The sequence below is a fragment of the Bombus impatiens genome, unplaced genomic scaffold (genome assembly GCF_000188095.3).
Source record: "Bombus impatiens unplaced genomic scaffold, BIMP_2.2 scf_3721, whole genome shotgun sequence".
In the NCBI taxonomy this organism is placed as follows: Eukaryota; Metazoa; Arthropoda; class Insecta; order Hymenoptera; family Apidae; genus Bombus; species Bombus impatiens.
In genome coordinates this window covers 19,245-39,916 of record NT_180140.1, presented here as the reverse complement: position 1 = coordinate 39,916, position 20,672 = coordinate 19,245, and the positions used below count along the sequence as shown (strand labels likewise).

The 20,672-nt window shown below is 40.9% G+C and overlaps 1 protein-coding gene and 1 long non-coding RNA gene across 3 annotated transcripts in view; one reads left to right on the top strand and one right to left on the bottom strand.

Annotated features, from left to right (window-relative positions):
- LOC105681965 overlaps positions 1-3,237 on the bottom strand; it is an 8,618-nt gene extending 5,381 nt beyond the window's left edge. Inside the window, exons 1-2 of the long non-coding RNA XR_004462891.1 lie at positions 1,063-3,237; positions 783-968 (exon numbers count right to left, since the gene is read on the bottom strand). This is a non-coding gene — a long non-coding RNA (uncharacterized LOC105681965). The remainder of the gene's footprint in view (positions 1-782; positions 969-1,062) is intronic.
- The window catches only part of LOC100741406 (serine/threonine-protein phosphatase 2A 56 kDa regulatory subunit epsilon isoform), a 27,946-nt gene extending 7,313 nt beyond the window's left edge, over positions 1-20,633 (top strand). For both annotated transcript variants that reach the window (XM_003494727.4, XM_012393590.3), the window contains 8 exons: positions 16,535-16,731; positions 16,813-17,007; positions 17,110-17,240; positions 17,326-17,443; positions 17,549-17,824; positions 17,912-18,141; positions 18,274-18,419; positions 18,503-20,633. In XM_003494727.4, coding sequence (XP_003494775.1) covers positions 16,535-16,731; positions 16,813-17,007; positions 17,110-17,240; positions 17,326-17,443; positions 17,549-17,824; positions 17,912-18,141; positions 18,274-18,415 — 1,289 coding nt within the window. In that variant the 3' untranslated portion in view covers positions 18,416-18,419; positions 18,503-20,633. The remainder of the gene's footprint in view (positions 1-16,534; positions 16,732-16,812; positions 17,008-17,109; positions 17,241-17,325; positions 17,444-17,548; positions 17,825-17,911; positions 18,142-18,273; positions 18,420-18,502) is intronic.
- The last annotated feature ends 39 nt before the right edge of the window (positions 20,634-20,672 follow it).

The window sequence follows — 20,672 nt, the reverse complement described above, 5'->3', positions numbered from 1 at the left end:
CACCGAGCCATAAACCCGAGTATGCGATTCGCCTAATTGACGGCGCCATTGATCGCTACGGTCACTGTCAAGATCATTGTGGTGTAGAAGGATGATAGCGCAGTTTTCCGCTCGATGAGAGTGGGCGAGCTTGTTTCGTGCGGCGTCGATCTTTAAGCCGCATTTACACGGCAAACGCCGTTCGTTTGCTTACTGTCTTAACGCGGATTTTATTTGCTTGTGTCCCCCTTCTTCTTCCCTTCCTCCCTCCCCCGCCCCCTCTCTCTCTCTTCCTCTTTTTCTCTAATCTTTTATCTTGTTCTTTTTTCTATGTTCTGTTTTCCCCCCTTGTTTGTTTCTTATAGCACGAGCAATCGCTTAGATTCAACGATCATTACAAGAAAAGAATATGGTGGTATAACTCTTTTAATGGTCACATTAGAATGATGCGTTTAAGCCTTTAATTGTCGTAGGCGTGTCTTTTCCTGTCGTCTACTGTCTGCTCCTTACCAAGTTGTTTACTATAGTTGTTTTTCTTCTTCTTTTTTCTTTGCTTTTTTACTTCGTACGCAGATCTTAATGACGATGATATGTTAAAATTCCTCGAAGAGTACTGTATCGCGGCGACTAATGGAAAGGAATCTTCTATCGAAATAGGAAAATAGAATAGAAAAACAAAAAAACACGGCGAAGGGAATCATGAGTGCGAAAATGTTGCGCTATGTGCTGTACATTGGAAAAATTCTATGTTAATTGTGTTTATTTCTATATATATATATGAAAACAATTTGAAAATCCGTTACCGTATGCCGTTAATTCCTCTCGTATAACTTCATATCCATCGCTAAACAGCTCGCATCTTCGGACCGGGTAGGTTGCGCCTCTTAATTATGTCTTTTTAGCCACGGTATATTAAAGTGCCCTCTTTTCACCACTAAGTAACGTAAAAATCAGGAAGTCAGCAAAGTTGTAATTATTACATCCTCTCCCTGTAATCATCATATGGTAACTCGAAAATAAATGCCTACGTATTTATAGACATATCTCAGGCGAAAAATTCCAAAATGGCAACGTAATAAATACCGGGTACTGTTTCTAAAATATCACCACTTAAAGCTACCGCGTGAATTATACGCCGAGCAACTTTTAACTTCTCCTAGGAGCGGGAATGAACGCGAAGCCACTATATTTATAACCCCTCTTTTTTTTTACGTGTCAAACAGATGCGCAAGAGTTGGCGTGCATCGAGATTCGGACGATACGAAGTATCGACGTAAACCAGTCCTGGTGAGGCCATTTCGAACACCTGTTATTCGATTAAGAGGCTGTTGTACCACGAACGCGAAACGTTCTCGAATTCTCGTCCGTTTGTCCCCCACCTCTTAATCTCGGAACATAAAACACGCCCATGAATTTCATACAATCCTTTCGAACTCGTTTCGTACGTCGATGAGTCCGCTTCCTCGCGCGTTACTCTTCATAAATGCCGAATTCCTTTAAACCTCGTTGCAGAATATCTGGAGCAAGCTCGCCATCCGCTCAATCTGCTTATTATACGATCGGTATTTCCATTTCGGTGGAAAGCGCGTTTTAACGCGCCGCTGGTTCTTTTGAGCCATTTTCAAGCCTACCGTACGTTCATCGCTAGAAAATTGTCCTAAATTTGAGCAAAACACGAAAGACCTGTTATTTATACGCGTGATTTCTCGTTTCGTGCAAAATCGAAACTAAGGTTAAAGCTAAAGTAAGATTAAGACATAAACAACTCGAGGACCGCGGCAGAGTTAAGAATAGCGAGTTACATAATTATTTTCTAAATTGTTTCGCATTCTTCGTAATTTAATTACACCGTCGACGGGTTAAATGAAACAAATATTTAAAATTTACGTGCTTCAACGCTAAAGTAAATTCGTATTTCTAACAAGTCGAACAAATCTGATATGAGAAACGCAGCAGACCTTAAGAATAATAAGACAAATTATCTTCTAAATCGTTCGCTCTGAATTATTCATCGCCTTATTGCACCGTCAAAGAGTTAACCCGTTTCCGGTGAAAAATGTACGGTTTTCGAGGCGAGCGCCACTATGGTCGCGAGAACACCATTCATCGATCGATGCCCACGACACGCTCGCTGTCGGCAAACCGCCTCGATTTGCGTCGAGTTTACGCCAGGATAGTATGTATCTCCAAGGTTTTCGCAATAATTATGTTAATAGAGTGGCATATGTATCCATCTTCTTCATCCTTTGTCCACTTCTCTCTCTCTCTCTCTCTCGTTCCGATCGTAAACAAACTCGAAGAGAGAATCTCGTGGTATGTGTTTCTGGCATTGACATTGACGGGAGTCGTTAAAAGGGAGAAAACAGACTGCCGCTAATAACGGTGACGTGGGAGAGGGAATATCGCGCGAAAAGCGGCGAGTGCATGGACGGGGAGAACACATGAATAGAGAGGCGACGAATGGTGTCGCGGCGCTTAACATTCTTTGCCATTCCGCTAATTGGTCTCGATTCGTTCGACATTCTATGCACGTTTTTGTACCTGCGAGGGGACAGAGTTTGTTGTGTGTCGGCTATTTCGATTTAGCGATTCCAGTGCAACATATATACGCATATTTATTTGTTCTTTTTTAAATGGAAATTTATTGAAAACAAACGTAATATAGAAGTAGCACGGTATTGGAACGCTTGTAGATACCGTAATGCGGTATTATAGGAAACGTTTTGTAATTCCATTGGTAACGTAACGAAACGCGTCTATCGCGATTATAGCGGTAAAGTTGGAAACGAATTTAGAAAGGTTTACGGAAGTTGCAAGACATTTATTGAAAATATCTCGCTCGTTTTCAGTAAAACGTTGGCGTATACTATGAATAATTGCCTCGAACATATACTGTGACTCACGAAAATATTTGCAAACTTACACGAACCTCTTGCGTATGTACTATACGTACTGTATGTGTTATATTAACATTGTATGATCTTGATTGTACTCGTAAGGTTTCGAAGGAATCTGAAAATGCACGTAGATGATGTATGAGATATTTGCTGCGAGTATATATCTCACCTCGATATTCAGTGGTGCCGTCTTTAACGTTTATCGTATAGATGGCTATTCATTCTAATTTTCGATCGAATATATATTCGCGGTAAACGTCTTACAACTCGTGTATACATTTCCAGACTGGTTTCGAACTTTATCGATATAATCGTGATGTGGTTGTCTGGTGGTGCTAATGAGATTTCAAAACGTCTTTACAACACAGATTGTATCTACACAAAAATTCTTTTTGGTGAACTGTTCTGTTAAAGGGAATTCTTCAAGATGAGCTGACTTGACATTGAGAGAACCAGAAGTCGTGGGCTTAGTACCTTTCTTCTATGGATCGTCTCACTTTGTTCATTTCAAGAGCATTTCGCGTGACGTTAACCACTGTTTATCGTTGTTATTTATAACCTTTCGTACACAAATGCTTTCTGCGGAAATGCAGAATCTTCGGTTGATTGATACCATTGACGCGTCGCGAGAGACCGAGCGTCGGTCGAGTGTGTGAATTAAGGAAAGAACGAGGTCACGATCCATGTATCCGTATTTATAGTTAGAAAAGCAAACACGTACAATGATTCACGAACAATCGTTGCTCGTGGCCATGGCGCTCAAGTTTACTCTTTCGGTATTTTTATTCGTCTACTCGCAGCGATTGATCAAGCCTAAAAGCTTCTCGAATCCAACGCGTTCCTAAGAACTCCTACCATTGGATGGAATAGAAATAGGATGCGCGTTAAGTTATGGTTATAGCGGATGTGTATTGCGACGATGTTTATACTTGAAAGCAATCGAATATACGCATTTCAGTTTTCAGACGTTCCGTTCGTCGGAACACTCATCGTTCGTAAACCATAGAGCTCTGCGCCATAAAAATAGATAAAGGTCATTGAAAATTATCACGGAGTCAATGACTCTAAGGCCTAGGATACGTATAGAAGCGTGTACGTACATGCAACGGATACTTGGATTGCAACGTCGAGTAGCCGTGATCGATAGAAGAGTTTCGTGGGGCTGAGACGTGCATAAGTATCGTTCGTTATGCAGAAGAAGCGAAAAGAAAGTCCTAGGTGAAAGAGAAACGGTCAGTACCATGACCCGTGAGTCATTGTCGAGGTCAAGCCGATATCCAACAGTTGTTGGTCGAGTTGGAGTATGCGGCTGCAATTGCAAGAGCAGCAGCGCGCCACAGCATCGGCAGAATCCGTGTTCGTGTTTGTACGCAATCGTCAGCAAAAATATCGTGTCGGAGGACAGGGTGAGAGAACATCCACGACGTAGAACTCGATTTAATCCCCAAGTGGTTGGAACGGTTGGAAACCGCGTACACTTTACCTTCAATTTTTGCCCTCCGCCTCTTTCACGAGTGTTTGCCTCGGAACACGGTGGCCTGTATCATCAACAAGTTGAATTCCCTCTTTGCTCCCAAGCGTTCAACCGTTGATTTTGTTTATCTTTTATGAAATTATCGTCATCTTACCAATTACGTAACGAGCATTGCCCATTTGCAATCGGGAATTAAGTGTTTTGTTTGGTAGGCGAATTTATCGCTGTCTCGGCATCACGATTGCCTTGAGTTTTACATTTCGTCGCTTTTGTTTCTCTCAGTACGCCTCGCACGATTAAAAAATAACGTTCCTCGAAAGAGCACGGCGTAGTTTAAGAGCGCAAAGAAGAGAAAAGCAATTAAGCATCTGTTCGCCGATCGCGTCGAACAAAGGCGGGATGTGGGTTGCTAATTATGTTCCTTGGCGCGATTAACGACACGCGTGATTCACGGCGGAAAATCATCGAGTCTCGTTAAGTATCCTCGAGTACGAATCGCCCGGTAAACGCCGCTTTCCTTTTTCCAGTCGTCGTAAATTACCGCTGAACGCGCGCCACCGATCGCAAAATTGAGAAATAAATCACCGCGAACCTCGAACGATTTATCGAGCCTTTGTCTATTCGAGGATTAAACACGGCTTCATCCGCGGTGATGAACCGATCCGCATCTGAAACCGAATTAAAGTAAGCGGAATAGTAGACGGAAAGATCGATTTACATTCCTCCAGCTCGTAAATTCCTTCCTCTGGTTAGGGAGCGCTTGAAGCCTGGCGGCAAGGTGTTTCTTCGTGATGTCCTTGCACGAAACTTGTATTCTCGAACTGCCGAAGGTTTCAGAAAGTTCTACGCACTTTTTTCCGTAGCCTGGATACCTTTAAACCGAGTTTTACATCGAAAAAATTGGCAATGGATTTAATTGGTATTAGAGCGAACACAAGAGGTTGACCAAAGCTGTGCAAATGTAGATACGGCGGTACGACGGTGGTGAGTAATTGGAACACGAAACGAGTTCATTGAATACATTACAGAGGAATACAATTGTGTGCCGAGATGTCGATCGTTGCAGACATCAAACACGCCGACCGTTTTCAAGATGTTTGTCGACGATCGACGCTGATTAAAGCGAATCCAACTCGAGGGCCTAACTCGATACATATTTTCCTCGTTTTTCTTTTTTTATTATCGATCGAATTAAAAGTGGAACGTCTGTGTATCGCGAGCATGCATCTCACACGCGCAATTTCCTACGTGAAATCGAATTGTGCATCCGATGGTCCGCTTCTTCCGTAATCACGATCCATTGTAGCATCCTTGGCGTTGGAAGCAGTCCATCTGTGAAACACAACTATTCACACAGAGGATCGAGACTCTTTTCCTTAATCAAAGATTGGATTCCATCCAAATCTATCGGCCGCGTAACACGCTCTACTCGGAAAGAAGAGTCGATGGGACCGACCACGCGGTCAAGGGTCCGTTTCTCCATCGCGATGGTAAAAATGCAATGGAGAAAACGTAGCTTCGACCGAGTTTAACGCGACAGTTTACTATGTTTAATGATCCAATTAGCAAATCGATCAGATACTCGAGCTTCAGATTTTAACGTTGACTTTAACACTCTTTCTCTTAATGGACATCGGCACAAAGATACCACACGCAAACATTTCAAAGTTACAAACTGTTTTTTAGATCGAATATCCAGAGGGCCGAAAATAATAAAAAATCTTATGAATGCCTCGATAAACGGGACTGTTGCCAATCGTAAGAAGCGATAACGTGTCGATAACAAGACATTGGTTGTTTTATTATCTGAGCGAGAAATCGGAAAATCTCCAACAGGAAATAAGCTATTTCGCTGTGGCTAGCGCGATAAAAGGCTGATACTCGCTGATTACGCGATACCATCGCTAATTCAATTACCGTAGTTAAACCGCTATCTACTCGGCATCTACACGAACGCGAATGTTTGTTTCGAAGGATACCAGACGAGGAAATTTTAATTAGCTGTATCGGTGTCGCGTACCATAGTAAATCAGTTAAATCGTTCAGAGTGTCGAGTCCTAAAGTCCCTAATGTTGCGGCGCACGCTAATTAGTCTCGTCGTACCTTTCTCGGGAAGTCTCTACGAATGCTGCACTGTACGTGGTGAGAGGTCAATGGTTCCAGCATAGAATCGCAAATTGTCATGTTCGCGACAGAGTAAAACGCGAGACGTTAGCAAATAGGCAGGTTCTGTTAAACCGTAACTTGTATCTCACACTGCGAAACCAAATTTCACTGCGAAAGTAAGACTTACTTTCAGGATAGTCGAAAATATTTTCGAATAAGAAAGCAAACAGAGATTTCGAGGACTTTCATTCTGTGTCCGTTTCGTAATGTTTTGGCGTGTTCGAAGGATTACGTAACCAACGAGAAAGAGAGCAACGTCTTAACAGTGACGCGCACGTTACGAAAGCAAAAGGGACGTCCTTTCAGTGGGGAAGTTCCCTTCGACTCGCCACGATCCGGACAGAGGACGTTACACCTTTACGATTATGCAGCAAATACGATTATCGCGGTTGACCGTTCTTCGAAGAATAACACCGACGAGGGATACAGAAATACACGGATCGAGCCGCTTAAAACGATCACCTTGATTCTCGTCGATATTATTACCTCTACGAGAGGAATACGAGAGCAGAAGGTGGACGAAAGCAAAGTGTGAAAAAGTAAACTCTCTTTCGAGTAAAAATAAGTTGCGTGGAGAAAACATCGATCGATCCTGCCCTGACTCTCTCGCAATTTCTCTCGCCGCGCAACACTGACCGATAAAGTTTTATTCGCTGTAAATCGGTGTATCATCCGAAAGTGTCTTATGCCAGGCACGTTCCATCGTTGAATCAACATGGTAATTTCGAGTGCCTCGGTCCCGGGTAAACGGGTCGGTGCACAAGGGTCGCTCGAGCAAAGTCGCCTCCCTTAATCATCCAGGAATTTCAATGAAACTCGATGCGGAACGATTACTTTTATCAATTTTGTTAAAAATAAGTGCGAAGCTCTTCGTGCTAATTAAACGATATTCTGGGAACATTTAGTCCACCAACGAAATTAATATGTATGACGGTCGAACGAGCGAAAAAACGACGCTCGTTAACGGGAAACGAGGTGACGACGTTCCTTCGTTATGATATCATCGTAATGACGAACAATTATCGAAAGTACATAGATAGTATTCGATATCGAATGACAACGAGACATTTCGATCGTTACGACCGACAAATTACGTGCCACGTTTTACGATGTCATAGACGACGATTAATTTTCTTCGAGGAAAAAGAGAGCGGAGGAGGGAGCAGCAGAAGGAGAAGCGTTGATAGAAGAGAATTTTAATAGAGTGATCCGAGACACGGTCTCGTTGCGCGCCACGTTCCTCGATCCCGTTTCTCGGAGTTCGTCGTGGTCGCAGGCCTCGTTAATTCTCGCCCGTTAACTTTGTCGTTGCTATCCTAATTAAAGAAGGTCAGGGATTTTGCTCGCGTCGCGGCCATCTTCGAGAAAAAGGGAATCACAGACGGTGTCTCGCGAAAGCGTCTCATGTTTTGACGCGTCACCCTCTTTCAACCACGTTGTCCGCTTACTTCAACTTCTCCTAGTTAACCGGCCGCTTTTTAAACTTCATCCTTTATGCAGAATTACTCTCGTTCTTTCTCTCAGTCTCGACTTTTCCATCGTTATAAACCACTTTGTTTCACAGTTTATCTCTCACGTGGTTTACGAACCGAATGAAAAGCCTGAAGTTAATGAGCTTGACGATAACACGGACGAACGTAACAGGATATATCGAAGCTTATTTGCGACTAATCGCGCTCTCTCTTCTTCCGATATTATTGGAGCCTGGCTAGATTGGAAACAGGCTGGCGATCTCTGACCTCCATATACCGAGATCGAATAGAATTTACAAGCGATAAAGACAATTTCCCGGGGGGGAAAAAGTTGCTGAGGGTAGTTAGAGACTCGATATCCAGCGAGATCGGCGATCGCCGATAAAATCCACCTAAATCCTATTGGCCCTGGAACGGTTCACCAAACAGAGAGACTCGCAAAACCGGCTGGAAAAATTGTTTGCTTGGCATCGGCCCGCGATACGGGAGGTCACGTATCGCGTAAACGAGACAGGAGTTAACTGTGCCGAAGCAATAAAGTGCCGGCAAAGCCAGATCCTGGCGGGAGGGTTGAATCGCGGAATCGATCGTGGAGCGTGCGGCGTACCGAGCGCAGGGCACCTCGGTGACATCATCGGAACGTCGACCTTCCTGCGCGATCTCAGATACGGTCTCGCGTTACGTCGTCTCGTTCTGCTAATGAGAATTACGTAACGGCACGCGTGGAGTCCGATCGGCGCATTCTCGCGTACCGGAGTCACTTTGCGCAGCGATTCTCCTCGTGACAGTGCCGTCGAAGGATCGAATTCCCTGTTAATTCTCAACGATTAGCAGACACAGAGCCGATTGTGAGACATTATCTACCGCGAACACGCGTGAATCATCTCTGTCTCTGGACCGAGATGCAAGTACAAGTTGATGCAAGAGCAACGTGCAAAATTTCAGATTTACACGAGAGTCGGTTTCCTTGCTTTTCACAGTTTTCTCAGATTCCTGTTCCACTCGTGTTCCTTCTGTACCACCTTGTATCGTTTCCAATATTTGTCAGGAAATCAGTGGAGGAGGAAATTGAAGGAAAACACGATGCAACGTGTATAGGATGTACGGTATAAATTGATCAGCAGGTGACGCGAGAAAAATCAGATATAAAGATGCCGGAAAGATGGTAAGGAGAAGGGGGGAAAGATAGAGAATCGAAGCAGATTCACCGATACCTATACGCGTTCGCTGGAAGTAGAAGCGGAAAACGGGAGGATGAGAGGGCGATATGGAAGAAGAGGGTCGAGGGTGAAAGGTAAAGGGAGAGAAGGAGAAAGAGCCGGGCCATCCAACGAACCCCCAGAGAAGCGACGGCGGTGGGAGTATTGATCCGGAATGCCGGCGACCGGCTGCCTCGAACGCTCTCCTTTACCTTCTCTTCTCTACCAGTACCACCCTCTCTCTTCCTTCCTTCCTAGTATGCACACGAACGCTCTACCCTCTCTTTTCCGGCCATCTCTTTTTGTCCTTCTTGCTCCGGTCTTCTTCCTTTATTCGAAGCGTTCGAGCTCCCCTTCCACCCCCATCCCCGAAACCCTAACTAAACCACGAATTACTCGTTTGCCTCTTGCTTCGTCCTCGATTTCAGACCTGCGATCATCCATCCTCTGATTTCACGCCACCTCTTCGTCCATTTCCCCTTTCTTCTTCGCTCTTCGAGAATATTAAAACGACGCCACGAGATTGCCTTCTGTTTTTCGCGCCCACCTTCCTCTCGATCGTCGCTGTTCGCGACACTTTGCCGCTTCTCCTCGATATCCGATCCGAGAACGTTTGTACTTCGCCATGCTGCACCCCTTTACCGTGTACCTCGTCGCGAAACGAAGTGTTCGTGCTCCTGCAGACATAGTTTTTGCCACGTCAAATACACCGCTAACCACTTGGTATTAAAAGATAAAATATCGTTACCGTGCTTACAGTCACATCCGTTATTTTGTACAACAGTTTCGACCTGTATTTTCTGTGTCACGTCCGTGAATTGGCCAACGGAATTATAATAGCTTGAACGTGCTCGTGAAAGTTTCTCCAGATGGTGCGTTTAAGCGAGCAATATTAAATGGCCCTTAAACAAACCCTCGTAATCCGAGATCGTTTAGCCCGCGTTCATTCGACTTAGGTAAATTCGCGTTTCCCCTTGTTTGAAAACATTCGCTTCCGGTTCGTAACACCACCGATCGTTCAGCGACAATCGTTAAAGGGAAGAACGCGAGAATCGAGCAGGTGGATCGTTTCCGGTATTCCTTTAGCCTTCTATTCTATCTTCTTCGTTCCGTGACCTACGATGGTCTTTGTTCTTGTAGCTGGTGAACTTCGAGCAAGCCACGGTTGAGGTGGTAGCGGAGAAAGAACCAGATGTACGTGACACGATTCCGGCACCGCTTCCTTCTCCTTTCCTCGGGTTTTCTTTGTCCATGTGACACACAGCGTATATTCGGCGTCGAATCCACGTAGTTCGGCATTCGTATTTCAACGATCGTTTTCGGTTTCGTCAATTGATAATTGGAGCGTCGTAGTCTGACTGTAATTTTTCACGAGGTAAGGAGGAATAAAGCGTAGCCAGATCGCTGCGATACTCGTTTCGACGTTCTTTCGTTGCGTCAAAGAATCATGCGGTGGGCGAATGTAGTCGTAAAAGCAACATTCATGCTACAAGGCCACGAACGTTACGACTACGGTCGGCAGAGTACGTGAAAGTGCACCTCGTGTTATGAATGAAATTATAAATACGTACACGCTAGATCGGTAGATGATCGTGTACGTGATTCGTCGCCGACCACGCATAATTCTAACTTTGCAGCTTTCTGACATCGAGCATATACATTTTTCTATTTTCTGCTTCGCTCGTTTTCCGCTACGAGCCTCTTTCATACTCCTGATCTTCTTCGTCGTTTTCACTAACGTCTTCTCGTTCGTCATTCGTCGTGCATCCTATTATCCGCGCGAATAAACGTAACGGTCGCATTACGTCAGAATAAAAGTTCTGTTCTTACGTCAACGATGACAACGAAAATGAAAAGGCGGCCGCTGAAAAACGTGACGGCGCTGGACGTTTCCGTTGCGTTTGATCGCAACACATAGCCAGCAACCCTGATTCTCGTGATGCAAACTCGATCTCTGCTAATAACGGATAATAAGATCGCGCTTCCGACATGCGACACGGCGCACCGCGTGCCACAGACATCGTCGTGGCGCGCTAGCGAAATCCTAATTATGTTTTGGACGAGTCGCAAGCCGCCGATTCCGGGCACAGTGTCAATTCTCCGAATGTCCGAGAGAAGAGGCACGGATGTCGTCATTCGCGAATGACGTTCGACGATCTCGACGATGATTTCCTTCCTTCATCTTCCGCTCCTGGCGCGTGCTACCTTTTGGCAACAACCGGACGTCCTCCTCTTCTCCTTTGTATTACGTTACAAGCGTGTGCCTTTCGCGTGCTACACCGACGCGTTTGCGTGTGTAAGACAGAGAGGACAAGAGAAATAAAGCGGCAGAACGAGAGGGAGAATCGCATAATTCGATAAATTCATCGAGGCCACGCGACGTAGTCTGGTAGAAAGCAAAGTTACTTAGACCCACGACAACGTGGTCCATTCCCCGAGGATAATTATTATGTACGGGCGACGCATCGATAAAGCAAAACCAATTAATCGTGATTGAAGTTGGACGAACGACAAAGCTAGAACGGAGAGGCGCTTCCGATTATTTTCGCCGGTGCTGCCAATAGCCGCGACAGTCGACGTGTTTCATCGTGCTCTAGAAAAGTTTCCTGTTTTTAATTACGTCGAGAATGCCTGCCAGTGGAACGGACGATGTTTGCCGGCAGACCGAAAATAAATGAAGCGAAATAATCGAGGCTCTCCTCGTGCCGTGGCCGCGTATCGAAATATACGAAATTATCGAGGCTATCCGATTGCATAAAGAAAACAACGATTATTGCTTCGTGACTCGTTCACCGATCTGCAAATAAACCAAACAAACTTTGTCCATCGAGTTCCCATCCTTCCTCTCCTCCTCGTCCTCCTCCTCCTCTCTTACTTTCCTCTTCTGGCACTTTTTTACCATCGAAACACGTCGACGTCGAAATCTCAATCGCTGGTGGAAATAGCGACAAACAAGAGGGAAAGAAAGACAGCTTTAGTGGACAGTCGTGTCACGCGTTTGTATCTAAAGGTGTTTTCAAATTTGATCAATGGAAGATCGATTCACAACGCGATCGAAGCTCGAATCAGTGGATCGCCTTTGCCCCAATCTAATTCTCCCTCGATGTTTTCGTGGTCGTTTTTCGCCATACCGAAAACATCGGTCGCGCTCGCGCGATTACCATCCGCGTCGCTTAAACGCATTGGCAAGGTCGCATAGCTGGAATATTCAGCTGGCGATTTCACCTATACTTTACACACGACGCGTTCGCAATAAGTAGATCGCAATTGATGGTGGCGCACTTCACGCGTATCCGCGTTCCCAGTCCGATGATATACTCTATATACTTTCGATCGGTAACCCAACTAAATTCGTCGCCAGATGACACCTACATCTTTATCGATAGATCGCATCATGTGTCTCTTTTTATCCGCCGTGATAAAGGCCATCTGTTACGCACGGACTGCGTCCGTGAATTACGAAATCGTCGTTTCGGCTCGGTGCGCTTCGGTGTCCCGAGTAAAATGCAGCTATGCAATTATCACCATCGATTCGGCAGAGAATTTCCTTTAAAATATGGAGATATTTCGTACGGAACACCATCGATTCAAACTCTTTGCGAATATTCCATTTACCTCGCTGTGTACGAGCTTCTCGGTCGGTCAAACTGACCAACTTCGCTTTTTATCGATTTCTCCAGCTCCCATAAGTTTGCTTATTGCAAGAAATAATTAAAAGTAGAAATAAATAGAATTCGAAAGAACGGTAAGTTTCTAAAGTAAATCTGGAAGACAGTGTTTGTAACTTTATCGCTTCTCTGTACTTTCCAACTTTCGAGGTTGATCCATGTGACTTCTCAACGGCTTATGTATGCACTGTTTTTTCTTCTTCACTGGGAAACGCGAAAAACGAGTTTCCCATTGCGATCGATTATAGCGTCTGGTGATATTCGAACGAAGCTCGCGAATCGTGGTACGCCGGGAGCCACCTATCGGCTATTTTTACCGACCACTTTAGCGATATACTAACGTTCATGATCGCGGCCAAAAATCATTGCCTCGAAATTTCATTCATCCATCGTGCGCTCACGTACTTTACGTCTTCGTGCTCTTTGCTTCGTACGCGTATCGTACGGTGCAATTACATAAACTGGTAAAATCGAGACGATCAGTACAGGCCAGCGTAATTGAGGAGAGTAACGTTATTAAATAAAAGCTGATGTAGCGGAGACGTCACGCCGGCTGTTCCCCGATTACCGATTAAAACGATCTTCGTCAGGAGAACGTTTTAATGACTTGCTACTCGGCCGACGCGCGTCATACTCGCGATCGTGCGTGCACAGTGCACACACGACTTTTATGCAAGAACGTACGGTCTTGTAATTCCTTGCATTCACCTTCGAGCATCCTTTCAACTTTATCAGCCGCTAAGATTTTACTCCCGTTCCTTTCACTCCCTTTATCCTCCGCTCTTTCTTTTCTTCCCTTTCATCCTCCCTTTTGTTCTTTCCCTTTTTCTCCACTGCTTTTTACCATCCACCATCCACTATCCACGTTTTTCCATCGAGTCGACTAGCAGCTCGCGTTAATTCATTCCGCCTCCAGATGATCCGGATCATTTTCAATTACTTGGCGAGATCTTCTTGACGCGAGGTTCGAGCGTGAAGCGATCGGCGGCTGATAGAATATAAAGTGCAAGCTAAATGGTTTTTTACGCTCAATGGGAACTTTCTGATTGATTTGTTGCACCAGTGCATGGCTAATTCAAAAGAAAACAATATAATTGAGAGAAATACAATACGATACGATATGATGAAGGAATATTGGATTGTATATCGGCGAATAGTTATTATTTTAGCGAATAAAAAGATTAAAGAAAAAGATTGCTCGATATAATCAAGTATCTGCAAATCGATCGTTTTATCTACACAGTGATAAAACACGTTGCTATTGATTCGTTCCAAAGATCGTAGATTTCGCATTATAATAAACAGTTGTAGAGTATCACATCACGGAAGCTCGCTTTAACAAGCAAATAGCGACATTGGTTTAACGTCACGGCCTTCTACGTTAATTATCTTAGCCGATAGCGCAATCTACGATTTGAAAAGCTATAGATATATACATTTGCACGTTATCGATTATATATGATTGTTAATCGTTTGAATTGTCTATCCGATATACCTTACAGATTCCTGAGCTACGAATTCTGACCTAACCTATAATTCAAATCCAACGTAAGACACGTACAAATGCAGACACACGTGTAAAATGCTTCGCGAGGACATACGAATTTACCGTTTTGCACATTTTAATCCCATTCACGGATCACAAGATAATTTTTGTCCTTTCAGTAGCAAAAATAGAAAATGGCAGCTCATAGAGAAGATTCATTACCTAATTTGTCGCGACGAGCGCAATTTTCCTTGCATTACCATCAAAGGCCGCAAGAGATGAATGAGGGAACGAGTGGTGATGCGAGTTTAAAGTTCACCACCTAGGTAAATCAATACCTTACGAGCAAAAAGAAATAGGAACTGAGAAATGGCCAGAGAGTGGGGTTGACGGATGAGAAGAAAAAGAGGACATCGAGGAAAGGCAGTAGTCCTTTGCGCTCTTCCTCTTGTTCTCCTTTTCTATCGCTCCGATGAATCAAATCTCCATCTAACATGCTGCAGAACTTTCATCTCTCTCTCTCTCTCTCCCTCTCTCGAGTAGACACGCTAATAGAACTCAGTAATTTATACCGCAGCAGCTATTTTCTCGTTAAAAATTTTCAATAAAGCGCGGCTGCGATCAAACGTCATTTCGTCGTCTCTCGATATATGATTTCACCAATCTTCGGTGGAAATCATGCATTGCCTTTCTGTATATAGCTGTCTTTTTTTTTCATTGATTCTCCTTTGAATATCGATTTATGTATGTTCCCTTGCCGGCATCTGACATCACGATCGCGTATCAATTATGCAAGAGTATAAATTAGGTCAGAACTCACTGCTACGTTTAAGTGAAACGAACTTCCACTTTCGTGGCGCCTACATATTCTAAAATGTAAAATGAAATATGATAGTTTCATGAATCGAATTACTAATGATGGCTAAGAAAAGATTATGGAAAATATTATAAAATAGATTGACTTGAATTTTTGCTACGTGCCATTATTATACGGTTATATTGCCAACTGTACTCATGAATCATTGTACGTATTTTCCGACAGTTTTTAAACGAAGATATTCGTTTTATCGGTAATAAGACGTTATAGACATTTTAAAAATAAACGTTGACTTGTGCACAAGGCAAACGAATTCTCAAGGCAGAGTAAATTAGCAAGAGTCGTTTAAATCAACGGACGGGTAATTAACGATTAGAACTGACGCCAGTGAGGCATCAAACACAAAATAGAAAATCTAATATGAGTAACAGATAAACAAATTTGATCGGTCTACTTTCTCTTGAAATATTTGGAAAACATGTTCTATATATATATTGTCATGTGACTGCGATTCATCGAGATTATAATTAAAAATGTAGCAACGTAGGAGAATTATACTTTATTGCATTTTAGAAAAAGAAAAATAAAGACATCTAACTCTTAAAAGCGATGGAAAAATCACTGTGGCGCTTGTACGCTTCTAAAAGACATTTATTATATTCTGCTTACAGTGCTGCCAACATTCGACTACATATGCGCCGCATGGCGCGCGCGTGTCGTTTATACCATAACCTCACTTGTCATGTATAACCTCAACTGAGATATCGAACAATTCGCCGGTACAATAACAAGAAAGAAGTCTATGATCACATGTTTATAAGCAAAAAAAATATATTCAATAAATACCAAAAGATAATTATTTTTTCTATTTGCCTCATTCCAAATTCCCTTTTTTTTTACTTTTTAGTAAGAATCTTTACTTCACTTTTGTACTTCATGATAAATCCGTCACCGTCGAAAGTTAAACTATCGAAATTTAGAAGAAACAAATATATTTATTTGAAGAAAAGAGAAAGGAGTAAAAATGCTCAGCTAGATATCTCTTTGTTCATCAGTCATGTAGATCCATTTGATAGAATAAATTTATTACTAACGGTGTTCGAAACCAATTCCAAAGATGTTATTGCAGCCCATAAACGAACCAGAAGTAACTCTTCACGGTTTGCTCATCCTACTACATTAGGATTGATGCTCTTCGTAGTTGATATATCGAGTTATTAATATTACGAACTATGTAATAACGACATTAATGATCGTAAGTTACGATGGAGCTTAATTTAGTAGGGTACTCATAGCGATATACATACAAGTTAGAAAATTTTTATAACAAAATGTGTATTGCATTGAATTTAAATGGGATTATTGAAATGTTACAGATGTTACACCGTCGGAACAGGAAGAACTGTTCATCCGAAAACTCCGGCAATGTTGTGTGACTTTTGATTTTATGGATCCGATGGCGGATCTTAAAGGCAAAGAAATTAAACGTAGTACACTCAATGAATTAGTCGAATACATCACAGCTGGTCGAGGCGTCCTTACAGAGCCTGTATATCCCGAAATCATTAAAATGGTAAATATAGCATAAGAATAATGTTTACGCCTGTCATTTAATTCGTAGAGTATTTTCGACATAATAATACGTTTGTTGAAGATTTCTGCAAATCTGTTTCGCACATTACCACCTAGTGAAACTCCCGATTTTGATCCAGAAGAGGATGACCCGACATTGGAGGCGAGTTGGCCTCATTTGCAATTGGTTTATGAATTCTTTTTACGCTTTCTTGAATCTTCAGATTTTCAACCTACGATTGGCAAAAAAGTTATTGACCAAAAATTTGTTTTACAGGTATAAAATTTGCAACTTATAACATATAATATTTCTATATTTAACACATATTGTTAATAATAGATTAATTGATTCAATAGTATATTTGTTATCTGTTTGTAGTTACTGGAGTTATTTGATTCTGAGGATCCTAGGGAAAGGGATTTTTTGAAAACTGTTTTGCATCGTATTTATGGGAAGTTCCTTGGTCTTAGAGCCTTTATACGCAAACAAATCAGTAACATTTTCTTGAGGTATCTGAATAAAGTAACAAAATTCATGCAATATATGATATGTATGTATAAAATACATTTTTTCTTTAACTGCTTATTCTTATAGGTTTGTATATGAAACTGAGCATTTCAATGGAGTTGGTGAACTTCTTGAAATTTTGGGTAGCATTATAAATGGTTTTGCTCTTCCTTTAAAAGTTGAGCACAAACAGTTCTTAGTTAAGGTAAAAAAAATAAAAATAAGAAAGATGATTATATAATGAGCGTAGATTAATATACATTGAAAATGTATTTTACAGTGTGATTTATGTTTTGTTATTTTGTTACAGGTGCTGTTACCACTACATAAAGTAAAGTGCTTATCGTTATATCATGCACAGTTAGCTTATTGTGTGGTACAATTTCTTGAAAAGGATGCAACCCTAACAGAGCCTGTTATACGAGGCCTCCTGAAATTCTGGCCTAAAACATGTAGCCAGAAGGAGGTAATGTTCCTTGGTGAAATTGAAGAGATCTTGGACGTGATAGAACCTAGCCAATTTGTTAAAATACAAGAACCCTTATTCAGGCAAATTGCACGTTGTGTCTCTTCGCCACACTTTCAGGTATTTGAGAGATATTTTTTACAGGATAATTTAGAACACAAAAATATCATTAAAATTTTTTTACCGACAAAATTCCTTTATCCATAGGTTGCAGAAAGAGCACTGTACTTTTGGAATAATGAATATATAATGTCTCTAATTGAAGAAAACAATCATGTAATAATGGGAATTATGTTCCCGGCATTGTATAGAATTAGCAAGGAACATTGGAATCAGACGATCGTAGCCCTTGTTTATAACGTTTTAAAAACATTTATGGAAATGAATAGCAAGCTCTTTGATGAACTTACTGCCAGCTATAAGTCTGAAAGGCAAAAGTAAGCAGTGTTACATTTTACGAAAATAATGAAATAACTATTAAAAGATGCTTAGTTCTTTCCGAAAAACAACTAAATAAAAACTCGTCGGTAGCTTTTTACGTAATCTATAGAAATATTTTATAATGTCAGAGAAAAGAAGAGAGAAAAGGAAAGGGACGAATTGTGGAGAAAACTGACTGAATTGGAGGTAGAACGACGTAATGCGCTTACTGCTACCTTCAACAATCCAGTTCCTGCCACAACAACACCTACGACACGAGCCCGCCCTTGAGCTGGTAACTAACTATATCCATTAAATGGTTTCATATTCTGAGTGCATAAATATATATAACATTCAATAAACGTATTATTATTACAGGTGGAAATTCGCTCCCAAATTACCCAATCATTAGCCCTTAGTTTACGTCGATTGTCCATACACTACATGCAAAAATTACTGTTGTTAGTGGAGCAAAGTGTCTCACAATGGCATTCTTGACGTAATGTAATTTTTTTCATTAGTTACTAGCCTAACGGGCGAAGTGGAGAAGAGAAAAATGAAAGAATCAGTAATCACAATTTTATTCTTCTTCGATGCAATGATTGATGAGTTCTAATATTTTTATTGTGTACATTAATTTCTACTTTTCTTTTTTCCTTTTTCTTTAATAGCAATGATTTAAGTTGTACAATGTACTCAGTGTCAGCACATAATACGACGATGTTTTAGTCCCTTCTGAACTAAGGTGTAGCTGCGCTCGGTGGGAGGAGACGATCAAGATGTAAATTCAAATAGATAAAATATATTGTTATAATATTGATTTTTGCATGTGACATTTGCTTCAGTTTCTAAATGGCTAATGTCCTCTCATGACTGACCCACCTTACTCTGATTCTCACCTCCAACAGAGCCAGCAGGGACGTTGTTTGAAATGTATCATATATTCGTATTAATGATAATGATAACTATAACAAAACATAATAAAATTAGGTAAATATATAAATATATATAAATATATATATATAATACAATATATTATAAAAATATAGTACTATTGATGATACAAATTACACATTTACACATACACGAATACACCGAACTGTGGTAAATACGTGTAACGTACAGACCGATGTGCTACAAATACTAACATTGTGCTGACTGCATGCCCGCAGCAAACGGAATAAATTTTTTCAAAGAAAGAGAGCCGTGATGATATGCTCGTCGCATATCGGAAATAATATTATTGAATAATAAGGTTCAATTCATTGAAACAAAAAACGTAAAAAATATATGTTGTTTTTTAAATAAAAAATAAATAAAAAAAATAAAGATGCGAGGGGCAAGTATACAATAAAAAAATTTAATTGTACCAAAATATCCATTGCTTATAAATATAATAAATAATAGAGATACAATGCATAAGATTTATTCGGAGCTGTGCTCCCACAGGCCACCGCAAAGACGTGGGATCGTTTTTAAAGTTTCTTACCATTGCATAATAATAATAAACAATAGTAGCTCTTAATAAATAGATGGTTAACAAATGAGTGACAGCTTGCTCATATTTTCATGAAGTAGCTGAGAAACACATCTAACATATTTGTTATGTTTTACTTTCCATTCTTTTTATGTCAAATATGTTTTACCTCATCTCATAGCATACTTTGTTTACATTGTACACTGTTTATCTCCACTTCATGAAAATTAGTTCAAAAATAAATTGAAATAAATAATTATTGTAAATGCTGTAATGTGACTCAAAAAAAAAAAACAATACGGATAAATTCATAAGAGTTCTATACGCATAAATAGACACTTTATTAAACGAATGTCTAATTTATTTCTACTCTCTAATTTTCTTAAGCGCTGCTTGATTAAACATCAGTAACACCATAGATTACTAAAATATTTTGTCGTGGCCTATTTTCTTTTTTCTTTCTTCCTTTTTTTTTTTTTTTTTTTGTTCCTTTTTAGATATGCAAGCATTTCATCTATCTTTCCGACAGTAATAAAGAATTCTAATAATTATTATGTTTGGGCTAACTTAGTTTTTAGTACATTTCCAAATATACTACAATAAGGAATTCTAACGATATATTAATATTTTTTTATATCGTAGAAACTGCATTTGTATGACAGCATAATTACAAAAATTGGATACGAAACCATTGCAAATAAGTACTTCCATACTTTGCGGCAGAAAAAAACAAATATAATCAAAAGATTAGAACAATAGGAGATCCTACGATTACAAACGCGAGCTACACTGTGATAGTCTATCATACATATTTATCGTTACAACGCAATCATTAGCGATTATATTAGTTTTCTTTCCTCGTGCAAATTACAAATGAACAACCTCAATATATACGATTAGTCCGAATTATAGCGGATATGATTTCATTGTAAATAGACTTAATAGGTATATACTTCAGATACTCATATTAATCACTGTTAGGAACATAACAGTTGTACAGTTGATTTTAGAATGTAAAAAGAGTAACATAAATGAAAGTTGATTAATTTATCCTTGTCATATTATACGTAA